The sequence below is a fragment of the Rana temporaria genome, chromosome 9 (assembly GCF_905171775.1).
Source record: "Rana temporaria chromosome 9, aRanTem1.1, whole genome shotgun sequence".
Taxonomy (NCBI): Eukaryota; Metazoa; Chordata; class Amphibia; order Anura; family Ranidae; genus Rana; species Rana temporaria.
In genome coordinates this window covers 109,254,354-109,271,354 of record NC_053497.1, presented here as the reverse complement: position 1 = coordinate 109,271,354, position 17,001 = coordinate 109,254,354, and the positions used below count along the sequence as shown (strand labels likewise).

The 17,001-nt window shown below is 44.0% G+C and overlaps 1 protein-coding gene across 1 annotated transcript in view; it reads left to right on the top strand.

Annotated features, from left to right (window-relative positions):
- The window catches only part of DIPK1B (divergent protein kinase domain 1B), a 139,020-nt gene extending 122,313 nt beyond the window's left edge, over positions 1-16,707 (top strand). Inside the window, exons 3-5 of the mRNA XM_040324104.1 lie at positions 1,640-1,747; positions 8,152-8,328; positions 15,663-16,707. Coding sequence (XP_040180038.1) covers positions 1,640-1,747; positions 8,152-8,328; positions 15,663-16,475 — 1,098 coding nt within the window. The 3' untranslated portion in view covers positions 16,476-16,707. The remainder of the gene's footprint in view (positions 1-1,639; positions 1,748-8,151; positions 8,329-15,662) is intronic.
- Positions 16,708-17,001: the final 294 nt, after the last annotated feature.

The following is a 17,001-nucleotide window of genomic DNA, read 5'->3' as shown; positions in this document are numbered from 1 at the left end:
TTGCCTCATTTGCAGAACCCTGGGTTGAAGGTGACGCAGATGGGGTCATCTCCAGCAAGAGGTTAAATCGCTCAGCAGTGTAATAAAAAAATCTTCCATGTAAATTAACCTTAAACAGGCGCTTGTATTCTCACTTCCATCAGATGGATATTCCCCCTTTATCATCTACACATTGGCTGCTAATTGGCCTTTCGGCATCTTGACCTGTGGGAAACTCCACAGGTCAATGAAAATAAACTCATATTTGAGGATATGAGTCGGGGAACTTGGCAGGGAGATCTTGCTGTCGGAGCATCCAAGACATATAAGAAGCCAGGGGCTGACAAAATTCACCGGCCTCCACGTATAATTAAAATATTACTTTTGAGTGGACTGGCTGGTTAATAGATTTGAACAGTCTCTGAACTGATTATAAAATGCCTTTTATAGATATATTAAGAAAGTGATCCTGATGGAAATAATCAGATCAATTTTTTAATGCCTTATATCTATGAGTGCTTTGATAATAATGATACACATGGAGGTATTATATTTGGGACTCAAGAGTTTACCTTTGTGCTCAGATTTGGTTATCATCATGACTTGGTTTGTCCAAACCAGGGTCCCCAAACTTTCTAAACAAGGGGCCAGTTTACTGTCCTTTAGACTTTAGGGGGGCTGGACTGTGGCCACTGGGAGTACAAAATGGGCCAGCATCAGTGAGAGTAAACAATCCCACATCATTGGTATCATTGTGGCTCATCATTGATATCACTGGGAGGAATTGTGCTCAATCATGGAGTCATGGATAGGAATAATACCCCATCATTGGTGTCATTGGGAGAAATTGTGGCTCATTACTGATATCACTGGGAGGAATTGTGCTCAATCATTGGCGTCATTGATAGGAATAGTACTTCATCATTTGTGTCATTGGGAGGAATTGTGGCTCATCATTGATATCACTGGAAGGGATTGTGCTCAATCATTGGCGTCATGGATAGGAATAGTACCACATCATTGGTGTCATTGGGAGAAATTGTGTCTCATTACTGATATCACTGGGAGGAATTGTGCGCAATCATTGGCGTCATTGGGAGGAATATTGGCCCATTATTGGTGTCGTTGGGAGGAATTGCGCCCCATTAATGGTTTCATTGGGCCCCATTGTTGGTGTCATTGGGAGGAAGTGTCCCCCATCATTGATATGAATTGTGCCCCATCAATGATTTCATTGGGCCCCATTGTTGGGGTCATTAAGAGGAATTGCGCCCTTCATTGGTGCCAGTAAAAAAATAGTGCCCCAAGGGCCAGATAAAAGCAACCAAAAGGCCACAAGCTGACGTTTGGAGACCACTGGTCCAGACTGTCCAGATCTGTAACCAAATCTATTCTGAATCCAGCCTTGATGAATTTCTTATTTGGGATGTGCAAGCACAGAGTGGTGACCAGACGCATTCTTAGGCTATTAAAAACATCACTACTCAAACCATCTATTTGCCACTGCTGTTTTTTCAGCACCTTATAGGAGACACAATTCCTGCTGTAATAAGTCTAAAGTAACAATGACTATGAGGTTTTTGCGATGATCTGTAGAGGTTGTCTGAGCAGTCATTTTTCCCATTGTCTGATGTGTGACTTTGTGTTCCTCTCTATGCAGTGTGACCAGTACAAGAAAGGCATCATCTCCGGCTCTTCCTGCAAGGATCTGTGTGATGACCACACGCTGGTGTTTCATCAGTGCCTGTCCTCCTCACCAACACACCAGGTACTGTACAACCCATGACCACGTTCCAGGGCAGCCACTGCTCTCTTATCAGTTTACTGAACCTCCTAAAGAGCATTTGTTTTCTACCAACAGAGGTTTAAACATAGACTTGCACTGAGAGAAGGGTAACCACAGTCATTTAGCAGCATAAAACAGCCCACAAATAGAGCAGTTTTTTCTTTAACGTAAAAACAAACTCCATCCCCCCCATCCACACATTTGATATGAATGGAAATCCTCACCACTAAGGTATTGTTTTCTGACAGCAGAGAGACTTCCTCTCCATCAGAATACACTGATCAGCGCTGCAGTGATGTATTATGGCCTAGGCCGACAAGGCCCAGGCCTAGGGCGGCACTTTGCGGGTGGCGGCAAAATACCATCCCATCCTGTCCCCCTGTGTTCACCCCATCCTGTCCCCCTGTCCAAATCCCATCCTGTCCCCCTGTCCTAATCCCATCCTGTCCCCCTGTCCTCATCCCATCCTGTCCTCATCCCATCCTGTCCCCATCCCATCCTGTCCCTCTGTCCTCCTCCCATCCTGTCCCTCTGTGCTCATCCCACCCTGTCCCTCTGTCCTCATCCCACTCTGTCCTCATCCCATCCTGTCCCCCTGTGCTCATCCCATCCTGTCCCCCCTGTGTTCATCCCATCCTGTCCCCCCTGTCCTCATCCCATCCTGTCCCCCCTGTCCTCATCCCATCCTGTCCCCCTTGTCCTCATCCCATCCTGTCCCCCTGTGCTCATCCCATCCTGTCCCCCTGTCCTCATCCCACCCTGTCCTCATCCCATTCTGTCCCTCTGTCCTCCCATGAAAATGACAGGGCGGGTCTTAAAAAGGAAGGGGTGCATCATATATAAAGTAGGGGGTGCGCGAGTTTTACCAGGCCTAGGGCGACACAAAACCTAAATACACCCCTGCAGCGCTGTCGGCTATAGCCTGCAGCAATGATTAAGTATTAAAAATCCAACAGGGTGGTTATACAGAAGCCAATTTGACATAGGCAGTTTCATTTCGAATTGAATTACAATAGTAACGAATTTAAACAAACCCTAAATTACTAAATGAAATATGGCCAAAATTCAAACTTGAATCAAATTTGTATCGGATTCAAAAACAAGAATACAATAAAAGAAAATACAAAATAAAGGCGTAGTATAGAAAATAATAGAATAGAGTAAAACAGAATAGAAAATAAAAGAATAAAATATAAAGGAAAATAATATAAAAAGGTATATAACAGAATAGAAAATAAAAGAATAGAGTAGAGAAGAATAGAGTAAAACAGAACAAAATAGAAAATAAAATTATAAAATGTAAATAAAAGAATAGAATAGAATATAAATAAATAAATAGAATAAAATACAAAGAATATAACCATCTTCCAAAATTTGAATTTCGAATATAAAAAACAATACGGTAGAATAGAATAAAACAGAATATAATCATCTTCTAAATTAAAATTTTGAATAGAATAAATTTGAATAGATTAGAATACAATGGAAAACAATAGAATAAGCAATAGACTAACATAGATTTGAATAAAATAGAATATATCTGTCTTCCAATATCTAAATTTCAAATAGAATAAATTTGATTAGAAAAGAATAGAATAGTAAAGAATAGACTAGATTAGAAAATAAGAGAATGGAATAGAATAGAAAAAATAACAGAATAAAATTAAATCGAATATAATTGTCTTCTGAAATTTGAATTTAGAATAGAATAAATTTGAATAGCAATTCAAATTTGAATCGAATTAGAAAACAAATGAACAAAACTAATTTCCGAACACTAATTAAATTAATTTAACTAAATGTAATTATTTAAATAAGAAATCGAAACAAAGTTATTTTGTTTTTGCTCTGCAAATGTGTAAAGTTGATCGGTGGTTTGACTTCAGTACAACCTCCCTGCCCATAAATGGATTGAAATTCAGTCCACGTATGACCAGCTTTAGGCCTCATGCACACTGGGCATTTGTCCATTGCACAGACATTTTATGCACATTTGCACGTATGCATGTTAATGCAATCTATTATCCAGAATTGCAATATATTCCGGTCAATAGAATGCATTAACGCGCCTAAACACATCTAGCATTTGGTTACGTCTATGTGTGTTTTCTGCCCAAAAGCTTCTTTCCTTAAACACCGGACCATATTGCTGGTCAAAGACCAGAGCACTTTTTGTGATTCGGCACTACGTTGCTTTAACTGACAATTGCGTGGTCGTGCGACGTGGCTCCCAAACAAAATTGGCGTCCTTTTTTCCCCACAAATAGGCCCCTTTCAGACGGACAGATAGAATGGTGCCTTTAGCTGCGGATTTTACCGCAGCTAGAAGCACACAATGCTTGTCTATGACATCATTCACACACTACGGTTACCTGCGATGTTTTTCCCCCCGGTTTTGTGCGGATAGAAAAAATAGAACTGGATGCGTCCAGCTGCGAAATCCCGCAGCTATCGGCACATAACCGCAGTGCACTGTGTCAGCTGCATTTGGTATGAATCTTGAGGAGGAACTCCACGCCAAATTTCAACTAAAAAAACGGCATGGGTCCCCCCTACAGGAGCATACCAGGCCCTTGGGTCTGCTATGGATTTTAAGGAGACACCCCCTGCGCCGAAAACCGGCGTGGGGGGGGTCTCCCCAAAATCCATACCAGACCCGTATCCGAGCAGCAGCCCGGTCGGTCAGGAAAGGGGAAGGGCGAGCGCCCCCCCTCCTTAACCGTGCCAGGCCGCATGCCCTCAACATGGGGGAGGTCAAAAAAAAAAAAAAACAGGAAAAAAAGCGCCTCCGAGTCATCTGATTTAATAAAATGATTAATGTAGATAATCAACACTTACATTACATATAGCAGGAACAAGGGTGCAAGTGAGGATCTATGGATAGGAGCCAGATCGTGTATCAATCCTGATGAGCCAAGTCCGTGGCTGTGTATGAGCGGTGCAGATGCACGGCGCTCAGTCCAATAGATGATGAGGTCAGCGGGACGGTGGCTGGCAAGGGCCAAAACGATGTGGTTCAGAGCAAAGCTAGACACAGCGCTCGTTCCGAAGGGGGTGACGTCAGCAGGACGGTGGCTGACAGGGACCAAGAAGGCACACGACGAGTTTCAGAGCCAGCGCTAGTCAATGGCAAGACTGCGCGCTCCTTTTTCAAGTGTGAAAAACTTGAAAAAGGAGCGCGCAGTCTTGCCATTGACTAGCGCTGGCTCTGAAACGCGTCGTGTGCCTTCTTGGTCCCTGTCAGCCACCGTCCTGCTGACGTCACCCCCTTCGGAACGAGCGCTGTGTCTAGCTTTGCTCTGAACCACATCGTTTTGGCCCTTGCCAGCCACCGTCCCGCTGACCTCATCATCTATTGGACTGAGCGCCGGGCATCTGCACCGCTCATACACAGCCACGGACTTGGCTCATCAGGATTGATACACGATCTGGCTCCTATCCATAGATCCTCACTTGCACCCTTGTTCCTGCTATATGTAATGTAAGTGTTGGATATCTACATTAATCATTTTATTAAATCAGATGACTCAGAGGCGCTTTTTTTCCTGTTTTTTCTTTCCATGTATGCCTGAGTTGACTTCACTCTTGGAGAGCAGCCCTTGGTCATCTACTGATAAATTGTCCAGAGAATACAGCTTCAATGCATGGACTGATTGTATTCCCATTGATGAACTTTTAACTATTTGGTTCTAATTTTATCCATAATTGCTGCTGTCATCCTGCATTTTAACCTTTTTAACCCCTGCTACTGATTGTTGTCACTTGATCACTCTGAGCGCTGTTTTCTTGTAATTTTTACATGGGGGAGGTCGGTGCTTTGGGGCAGGGGGGCGCCCTGTGGCCCCCCACCCCAAAGCACCTGTCCCCATGTTGATGAGGACAGAGCCGTTGGTTGTCGGGGTCTGCGGGAGGGGAGCTTATCGGAATCCGGGAGCCCCCTTTAATAAGGGGGCCCCCAGATGCCAGCCCCCCACCCTAGGTGAATGAGTATGGGGTACATCGTACCCCTACCCATTCACCTGTTGGAAAAAAAAATATGTAAAAAAAAAACATGACACAGGGTTATTAAAGTAATTTATTAGTCAGCTCCGGGGGCCCCCCCTCTCTTCTTTAGCTCTTTTACGAGGGGGGGCTGCTTCTTCGATGTCTTCTGGGGGAAGGGGATGTGCAGGTCTTCACCGCCATCTGGTTCTCTTCCGCCGGGGGGGCGCTTTCTTCTTTAGCTCTTTTACAGCGGCCCCCTCCCGGTCTTCTCATTCGATATCTTCGGCGGGGGCGGGGGGGGGGGAGTGCAGGTCTTCACCGCCGTCTGGTTCTCTTCCGCCGGGGGGGCGCTTTCTTCTTTAGCTCTCTTACAGCGGCCCCCTCCCGGTCTTCTCATTCGATATCTTCGGCGGGGGGGGGGGGGGGGGAGTGCAGGTCTTCACCGCCGTCTGGTTCTCTTCCGCCGGGGGGGCGCTTTCTTCTTTAGCTCTTTTACAGTGGCTCCCTCCCGGTCTTCTCATTCGACGTCTTCGGTGTGGGCGGGGGGGGGAGTGCAGGTCTTCACCGCTGTCTGGTTCTCTTCTGCCGGGGAGGGGCCGCTTCCTTCTTTAGCTCTTTTACAGCGGCCCCCTCCCGGTCTTCTTATTCGACGTCTTCGGCGGGGGGTGCCCGGACTTCTGTCGCCTTCTGCCTTCTTCTTCTTTTTCTCTGATGTTGACACGTCGCTTCCTCCTGCTGCAATGCCGTGTGCGGCGGCTCGCACCGATTTATATAGGCCTCTTATGGAGTTAGTCCCAGCATGCTCCGGAGCATGGCTTCTCACAAACTGCAAATGGGTCTTCCTTTGGCTTCATTTCAACAATGGCTTTTTTTCTTGCCATTTTTCAATAAAGGCCAGATTTGTGGAGTGCACAACTAATAGTTGCCCAGATTTTCCCAACTGAGCTGTGGATCTCTGCAGCTCCGCCAGAGTTACCATGGGCCTCTTGGCTGCTTCTCTGATGAATGCTCTTCTTGCCAGTTTAGGTGGACAGCCATGTCTTGATAGGTTTGCAGTTGTGCCATACTCTTTCCATTTGGATTGAGCAGTACTCCATGAGATGTTCAAAGCTTGGGATTTTTTTTATAACCTAACCCTGCTTTAAACTTCTCCACAACTTTATTCCTGACCTGTCTTGTGTGTTCCTTGACCTTCATGATGCTGTTTGTTCACTAAGGTTCTCTAACAAACCTCTAAAGGCTTCACAGAACAGCTGTATTCATACTGAGATTAAATGACACACAGGTTCACTTCATTTTCCAATTAGGTGACTTCTGAAGGCAATTGGCTCCACTAGATTCTAGTCTGGGGTATCTGAGTAAAGGGGGCTGAATACAAATACACACCACACTTTTCACATATTTATTTGTAAAAAAAAAATGAAAACCATTTATCATTTTCCTACCACTTTACAATAAAATACATTTAAGTTTTTGGTTGTAACATGACAAAATGTGGAAAATTTCAAGGTGTATGAATACTTTTTCAAGGCACTGTGTGCTTTAGAAAGCTCCCAGAAATTGCCTGGCTGTGAAAGGTTTATCAGTGCGTCTCCTTGATTGTTTTCTCCCGGCTATATTAAGAGATTTAAGGATAGGCAGTGCCTAGTCATTTCTTGGTGAGGGTCACATTAAAAGGGTCACTAAAGAAAAACATTTTTTTAGCTAAATAGCTTCCTTTACCTTATTGCAGTCCTGGTTTCATGTCCTCATTGTTTGTTTTTGCTCTGATGTTGCTGTAATTCTGCTCTGTTCTGGACACTTCCTGGTTGTCTGTTTCCTTTGGACCACAGTACTGGGAGCTTCTAGTTTCGTTTTCCAAACCCTCACTTCTCTATGGCTCTGTACAGCACAGAGGCAGGATAACATGCAAAAACAAAACTGAAACTACAGGTGCATTATATGATTGATTTTTATCTACTTTTAAAAGGAATCAGTTAACTATTATGTCTCTATACCCTGTAAACATTAATTTCAGCTAAAAAAAAAATTCCTTTACAACTCCTTTAAGCATTGCTGAAGTGTCAGAAATGTTTATGGGTTTCCAAATGTGCATAAATATTTTATAAAAAAAAAATCATGTTTTTAAATAAGAAAATATTTGATCATATTTATAACGTACCATAAAATGTAAACTATTATTCTGGCTGTAGACGCAGTCTCTCCAGGCCTTCTGGAAATTCTCCTGGGAATACAGAGCACAGGCTGAGAAACTAGAAGATAAAAAAGACAGATTGCCTTCCATTCATCCTGTAATTAAACACAATAACCAAATGTTTGGAGGGGAAATAGAATTGTCTTGATTTATAGTTAAGGGACATTTGTATGTACCATGACAACCTATATAATCTATATACTTGTAGGTCTACCGAGGGCTGTGGAGGGAGCGAGAAGTCATCATTAAGTGTGGAGTCGAGGAAAATTTAAAAGCAGAGAGCAATCCAGATGCATCTCCCCGCAGGGAGCTGGTCCTGTTTGATAAACCCACCAGAGGAACCTCTATGGATGAGTTCAAGGAGATGCTGCTCAACTACTTAAAAGTGAGTATGATCTAAACTCATTTTATGGGGCAGAAGAATACCATACAGTCATAGTACCGTATTTTCCGGCGTATAAGACGACTTTTTGGATGCAAAAAAATGCATCCAAAGTCGGGGGTCGTCTTATACGCCGGGTACGGTCTCCGTGCAGCTGCGATCGTTCATGATTTCAAAGCCGCGCCGTCTTCTCAGCGTGTCCTGTGATAGGCGGAACACAAATCTTCCCAGCAGCGCCTCTGTTCTGTGTTCCGCCTATCACGGATGCCTTCTCATCCTCGGACGAGATGAGAAGGCATCCGTGATTGGCGGGACACAGAACAGAGGCGCTACTGGGAAAATTTGTGTTCCGCCAATCACAGGACACGCTGAGAAGACGGCGCAGCTTTGAAATCATGGACGCTCGCAGCAGACGGAGACTGTCACCGGCCTGCAAAACGTGAGTGATGGCACAGTGGGGGGAAAAGTGGGGGCAAGTGATGGCACTGTGGGGGCAAGTGATGGCACTGTGTGGGCAAGTGATGGCACTGTGGGGGCAAGTAATGTGATGGCACTGTGGGGGCATGTAATGTGATGGCACAGTGGGGGCATGTAATGGCACAGTGGGGGCATGTAATGGCACAGTGGGGGCATGTAACGGCAAAGTGGGGGCATGTAATGGCACAGTGGGGGCATGTAATGTAATGGCACAGTGGGGGCATGTAATGGCACAGTGAGGCATGTAATGGCATAGTGAGGCTTGAAAAAAAGCCTGTTTCTGTCAGCGGTTGTTTCTGTCAGCGGTTGTTCTGGCTAACCCTCAGCTTCCAGAAAGACTAGTAGGAAGGGGGTAGTCTTATACGGCGAGTATATCCCAAAACCAAATTTTTTCCTGGAAAATGAGGGGGTCGTCTTATACGCCGAGTCGTCTTATACGCCGGAAAATACGGTATATGTCTATAGTGGGGGCATTAGGATGTAAGCTCCTTTGGCACAGGCTGATAAAGCTGGTGCAGTGTGCTTTGTACAACACTGTAGATTATGTTAACACTGAAAAATGTATAATAATACAAATTGTGATTGTGGTAGGACATTGGAGTGTAAGCTTTTGTGGTGCTGACACTGATATGAATGGGTCAGTGTTTTCTGTACAGCACTGCAGAGTATGTCAGCACTAGATAAATGAATAAATAAATAATTTGAATCTGAATTCCTCATTTAGTCATCTCAATATATAAATCGGATTAACTGGTACGGTATGGTTGGTTGCACTTTCTATAGAAGACTGTACAAAGCCTTTTCCAATAGAGTAGCTAAAGCTGCTGGACATGGTTTCATTTTTTTCCGTACAGCTAGTCAGCTGAATGAAAAAAAATGGAATCGATTCCCTCATCCACGCACTCGAGGTGGATGTGGAAATCCTCCCCAATTTGTCATTGTATTCTGACAGCTTATTCACATTTTTTTTTATATTTAATTGTATTTTTATTTCATAATTTTATTTTCATTCTCATCTTCATTTGGAGGTTCATTCTCATGTTTCTTTTCATTTTATTTTCAGCCGTCATTTCATATACATTTTTCAATTAACCACTTATTATTATATATTTATTCATACCTACAGTATATTTTCAGAAATATTTCAAGATCCATATGTATCTCCCAGACAGGAGGCACCAGCCCCTGCATAGTTTTCTGAGGGATCCTCCTTCATTCCAGTACAGCATACATCCACACCATGTTCAGCCTACACATCTGTCAATCTCTAGCCACTCCCATTTGTCAAACTCAAAAACCTGGGCGCCAACTAGCCTACCATAATGCTGCCTCGAAGCCGCACTTGAGGGTCATCCTGTTTCCTGTCTTTCCTCTGCAAGCCCACAGCTCATTTCTCTCCTCCCCAGCCGTGCCAGCTACCCACTCCCAGTCTGCAATCCTCCTACCTGCCAGCTTTGGTCCCTTGACACATTGGCAGGCAACTTGAGGAGGTGCTGGAAGCAGTCCTTAAGGAGTGTGGACAGGATACAGGGCATAGAGTATCCAGGGAAGTAAGCAAAGGCCTGGCCCAGGATCTAACACCGGTGATCACACACAGGTAGGTAGACTGGTGTATCAAATAGCAAAGTCCCTATGGCAGCAGGCAACTTGAGGAGGTGCTGGAATCAGTCCTTAAGGAGTGTGGTCAGGATATAGGGCATAGGGTATCCAGGGAAGTCAGCAAAGGCCTGGCTGAGGATCCAACACTGGTGACCACACACGGTCAGGTAGATTGGTCTAGGAAACAGCAAAGTCTCTAAGGCAGGCCAGGGTCACACACATGTAGCAGGGGTATTCAGATAGAAACAAGTCCTTTAACCACTTGACAACTGGGCGCCTAAACCCCCTTAATAACCAGACCAATTTTCAGCTTTCGGTGCTCTCACATTTTGAATGACAATTACTCAGTCATATAACATTGTACCCAAATGAAATTTTCGTCTTTTTTTCACACAAATAGAGCTTTCTTTTGGTGGTATTTAATCACCATTGGGTTTTTTATGTTTTGCGCTATAAGAGAAAAAAGACTGAAAATTCTGTAAAAAAATATAATTTTTCTTGGTTTCTGTTAAAAAAAATAGCAAATTTGTATTTTTTCTTCATAAATTTTGACTAAAATAAGTACAAATTGGTGTATATTATTTGGTCTTTGTGAAAGTAAAAGAGTCCACAAGCTATGGTGCCAATTTCTGAAAATTGATCACACCTGAAGTACTGACAGCCTATCATTTCTTGAGACCCTAACATGCCAGAAAAGTACAAATGCCCCCCAAATGACCCCTTTTTGGAAAGAAGACATTCCAAGGTATTTAGAAAGAGAGTTTTTTGAAGTTGTCATTTTTCCCCACAATTCTTTGCAAAATCAAGATTTTTTTTCCTTTTATTAATTTTTTTCACAAAATATTGTAGGTTAGCAGGTTATTTCTCACACACAGTATATGCATAGCACAAATTACACCCCAAAACACATTCTGCTATTCCTCCCGAGTATGGCGATACCACATGTGTGAGACTTTTACACAGCGTGGCCACATACAGAGGCCCAACATGCAGGGAGCACCATCAGGCGTTCTGGAGCACCCAGGCCAATTCTGACATTTCTCTCCTACATGTAGAAATCATCATTTATTTGCTAGAAAATTACATAGAACCCCAAAACATTATATATGCTTTTTTAGCAAAGACCTTAGAGAATACAATGGCGGTTGTGGCAACTTTTTATCTCGCACTATATTTGCGCAGCAATTTTTCTAACATGTTCTTTACAAAAAAAAACATTTTTCTGCTTAAAAATAACAAATCAGTAAAGTTAGCCCAATGTTTTTGCATGATGTGAAAGATGAAGTTACGCCGAGTAAATAGATACCCAACATGTCACCCTTCAAAATTGCACACGCTCGTGGAATGGCGCCAAACTTCGCTACTTAAAAATCCCCATAGGCGACGCTTTAAATATTTTTACTGGTTACATGTTTTTAGTTATAGAGGAGGTCTAGGGCCAAAATGATTGCTCTCGCTCTAACGTTCGCAGAGACACATCATATGTGGGCGGGACTTGCGTATGCTTTTGCATGCAAGCTCACAGGGACAGGGGCGCTTTAAAAAATATATATATTTTATTGTTCATTTTAGTTTATTTATTTCAGTTTGACACGTTTTTCCGCAAAAAATAAAACATTTTGATCACTTTTATTCCTATTACGAGGAATGTAAACATCCCTTGTAATAGGAATATGGCATGACAGGTCCTCTTTACAGTGAGATGCGGGGTCAATAAGACCCCACATCTCACCTCTAGGCTGGGAAGCCTGAAATAAAAAAAACAATTCTGGTTTCGATCGTAGCGTTGTCGGTAAAAGCAGGAGGGGGGCGTATTGCAGAGCATTGCACAGTATGCCCAGAGTATTGCACAGTATGCCCAGAGTATTGGGCAGGGATGGCTGAGCATGCATGGAGGGATGGATGGATCTGTGACTGCAATTGTCACAGATCCAGCCCACAGCACTGCTGCTGCCATCCGCTCTCTCCCCTCTCCTCTCACACTGTACCGATCGGTACAGAGAGGGGAGGGAAGAACGCCTGTTTGTTTAGAAAGCGATCGTTCCATCATTGGACGGAGCGATCACTTGGTAAACCGCCGCTATCAGCAGCGATTTACTGTGGTCCGTGATGCGCCGGGTCCTCTGGACCTGTGGTCACGGACACTCCCGGGGGCGCGATTCTGGCAGAGTTAAGCAACCACCCTGTAGCCGTACTTTGGCTATGGGCCGGTTGTCAACTGGTTAAACAGGCCAAGGTCATACACAGGCAACAGAGTAGTCCTTAGGATAAGCCAGGGTCATACACAAGCAAGCAGACTGATTAGGCAGAAGAGTAGTCCTTAGGGTAAGCCGGGTCAGAGTCAGGAGAAGATCAAGGTACGCCAAGAAACAATCCGGGTCACAGTGAGACAACAGGAAACAGGTGCAGGTTCAGGAACTCAGGGAGAGCTGAAGACAATCCAGCAACTTGGGTCAGACAGAGGCAGCCTTATATAGGCCAGCAGCGGGAACCATCTGTTACATGATGCACCTATGGGCGCGTCCTTGTGATCTTCTTCGGTTCCCAGCCTGGCCGTTGATTGGTTAGGCTGGAGGGATTGATAGCAGCGTAGCCATTGGCTGGCGCTGCTGTCAATCACATCCGATGACGCGGCACGCCGAGTGATACAGTTGGCGGCTATGCCCGCCGCTGTATCACGGGAGCGCGCCGCAAAAGCTTTCCACCATGCGAGCTTGCTCGCATGAAGGTGGAAAGCTTTTGCAAGGAGGAGCTGAGACAGCCGCCAGAAGACCGGATTCGGGGACACTCTGTGCAAAACGAAGCTGGACAGTGGAGGTAAGTATAACATGTTTGTTATTTAAAAAAAAAAAAAAACATTCTGCCTTTAGTGTCCCTTTAAGGATTTTCAATGTGCACAGTTCAGGTACTACATTGCCACCTAGTGGCATATCTTGGTAAGTGCTGTTTCAACATCAATATTCTCTTAACACTGGCATTGTTGGAATAGAGGCTGTTCACCAACAAAGTGAACATTTACATTAGAAAATAAATATTAATGAATAGGGTAAAGCGGTGTTAATTTTGAATTTCCCATCATATGATAGCAAACATCTTTTTTTTTTTTAATTACCCTCACCAATGATTGTTTACTGAGAGTGAACATAGCCTCCTCTTATACGCTACCATTCATTTTGCAAAGTGTACATTTAGATTACGGTGTAAACAGCATCTATTCCTTTAGTAAAATAAACCCACTTTCTTATTTGTAAAAAGTGTGACACATTAGGGCAGCTTAAAAAGTTGATTCTGTTCAAAGGTGAATGTTTACAGACCTTAGTAAATGAGTAAAAGCTGCGTTCACTTCAGTCCACCAATCATGTGCTAGCATAAATTCTGTTTTAGCAACTTCCTTCATACATGATTGGATATTTAAAATCCAATTTAAAAATCTTGTTAAGTGAACAGTCTCTATCCCTATTTCCTATTCATACACGAAGGCCTAAGCTAAACTGGAGATTTATAGAGTGAGCTGTGTGTTCTTTACAGTGCATTGTCATTACTATCTGCACACAATGTTTGAATTGTGAAATTGTGCTTCTAATCAAATCTCTGCTCTAAGTGATGATGTTATACCTGCTGACATTCTCCCCACTGGACCTTAGCTATCATCTTCAGTTTATTATAATAAAGAGCAGGGAATCCTGTACATAAACACTAGATTAGTCCCTAAGGCAGCCCTACTTACCTTAAAAGTGAATTCCAGGGAAAGAAAAAAAAATGCTTCCTTGCAGTGGGACACTCATTTAGGTCTAGGGGACCACTAAAAGCAAGGTTACTAACCCGACTCGCCATTCCTACAAGCTCCCTCCAGGCTGTAAGGCTGACCGGGGCTTGGCCACTAGCGGGCCCCCAAAACACTCAGAAGCTCGTTTCATAATTCAGAATTATTTTGCGGCCTAAACAAGAACTTAATGTTTGCAGTGCAGGGGTAGCCCCACTGCATGGGTGCATTATTTCTTTCCCCAAGCTGTGGAATGGGGGCCCCTCCCAGGACAGCAGCACAAGCAGCTACAAAGCAGTTAGATTGGCTTGTTATAGACATGTGCCCCCTCCAGTATGGGGAGCTGCCATACAAATGCAGATTAACCAAACAAACTGGGCAGAAGATAGATGCACAGCTAGCTGAGCTTTACAGGCTGCTTCATCGTCCAGAGAGTGCACATCACCATGGCCAATTGCTGTCAGCCAGTTTCTAGTTCCAGGTTGGTGACATCGACAGAGGTGGAGCTGAATATGCTCCTAAAAAAGCACAATGGTGCCAACTTGTAAAGAATGCACTAGTCTTAAAGTAAAACTATAGGCAATTTTTTTTTTTTTCATTTTGAGTAGAGTGAGGAAGGGTTAAAACTCCTGTTGCTTTTTTTTTTTGCCATTTGTACCCCATTGGGGAGATTTACATTCACTTCCTGTTCCAAAATGTCAAAACATGAATTGAGAGGAAATCCCTGCAAAATAATGGAATCCCTTGGGGACCCGCAGGTCACCAGAACTAGTGTCCCCATTGGAAGATTGGGCAAGCCAAATTGTGGGCTTTTCTTTTACTTTCACTAATAATGGTAAACAGAACAAATAGAGAAGGTGACTCTCCTTAAAGCGACAGTAAAGTCCAAATACTGTGTGTGTATATATATAAAATAAAAAGATTCACCCTGCAAGACAATATCATAATGTGCTAGTATGCATTACCTGTCACCACTGCAGAGGCTTCCATCTTCACCAGGTCTTTCTTCCAGGTTCACAGAGTCCAACCTTCTGACTGGCAGACCTACAATGACATCACTCCAACGCATGTGCGTGGGAGTCTCGGCCGCAGCACAGAGCTCTGAAGGAACGGCACGGGTATGCCGTTCCTTCAGAGTGCATGCGCCGGTGACGTCACCTGCTACTGCTCGTTAGAATATCTCCTAAACGGTGAATGTTTAGGAGGTATTCATTTTACCTACAGGTAAGCTTTATTATAAGCTTACCTGTAGGTAAAAAAACGAAGTTTACTACCACTTTAGCAGGGGACAAAAACAGCACTAAAAACCTAATAGGTGTTCTAATCCGCCTCCACTCTATCTAAAACGTAAGAATTTTTTTTGCCTTTAGTTATACTTTAAAAAAATATATATTTGTTTCCTTGTGTATATCTGTAGCACCTGCAAGGATATTTTATTTAGTATAAGTACATGCTAACATATAAATATATTGCTTTTGTCTTTTTATCCTTCATACAGGCAAAGCTGGGAGATCAGACGTCCTTGATGGTTTTGGTCAGGCGTATTTTAGCCATGGCAGACGTCAATGGAGACGGGAAAGTTTCTCTGGCAGAAGCCAAATCAATCTGGGCGCTGCTACAGCTGAACGAGTTCCTTCTCATGTTATCGCTACATGAGAAAGAACATACGTCACAGCTGCTGGGGTACTGTGGAGACCTCTACATCACTGAGAAGATCCCCCATGATTCCCTATATGGCACTCAGATGCCCACCTTCCTGCAGACCCTCTTGCCCTCCCCCATCCACACCGTGATCCACCAGTGGTTTGCTCCTGCTTGGCCCAGGAGGGCCAAGATCGCCATTGGCATGCTGGAATTTGTGGAGGAGATTTTTCATGGGACTTACGGCAGCTTCTTCGTCTGCGAAACAAGCTTCAAAAACATTGGCTACAACGAAAAGTATGACTTCAAGGTGGTGGACCTGCGCAAGGTGGCCACTGAGATGACAATCAAAGACTTCCTCAAAGGCCGGCACTGTGAACAGAACTCTGACTGCACATACGGGAGTGACTGCACCGCGGCCTGCGACAAGCTGATGAAGCAGTGTAAAAATGACGTCATCCAGCCGAACCTGGCCAAAGCCTGCAAACTGATGCAGGACTACCTGCTGTACGGTTCCCCGTCAGACTTGAAAGAGGAGCTGCAGAAGCAGCTGAGGACTTGTATGACTCTCAGCGGCCTAGCCAGCCAGATGGAAGTCCACCACTCACTCATACTCAACAACCTGAAGACGCTGCTCTGGAAAAAGATCTCAAACACCAAATATTCATAGCAGGGTAATAGAGGACTTTGTTTTTTATGCTCCAGATTCGCATCTCACCAGCGCAGCTTCCATCCTGCACTGACAGTGGGAACGTGCTGTGGCCGAGCGTAAAAGGTCTGAGCTGCCACTAATCATTTTTGTCAGGCTCATACATGTCTCCAGAGAGCCTGTGACTGCTGAATGTCACTGCTGAATCCAACAAACTATTAACATGTAAATAAAAGGCTTTTATGTGACGCGAGTACTTTGTCTTAATCGCTCACTCTACATTTTACAGCTGAACTCCAGTCAGGCAGATAAATACACAGTTCAAACATGTAGATGTGACTTTTATCAATAACAGTTTTATTTAGAAGTTTTCAATACACGTATACACGTAGGACCATTCACGTAAGCAACATCTAGTGCAGTGATCATCAACATATTTGACAATCTCCAAAGCTCTATCCGACCAGTTATGTGTCCTCTCACGAGGTAGCGAATAGTTCGTACTGAGCCTTAGCTACATAAACCGGTTAAGTGCAAGGTACGAGAT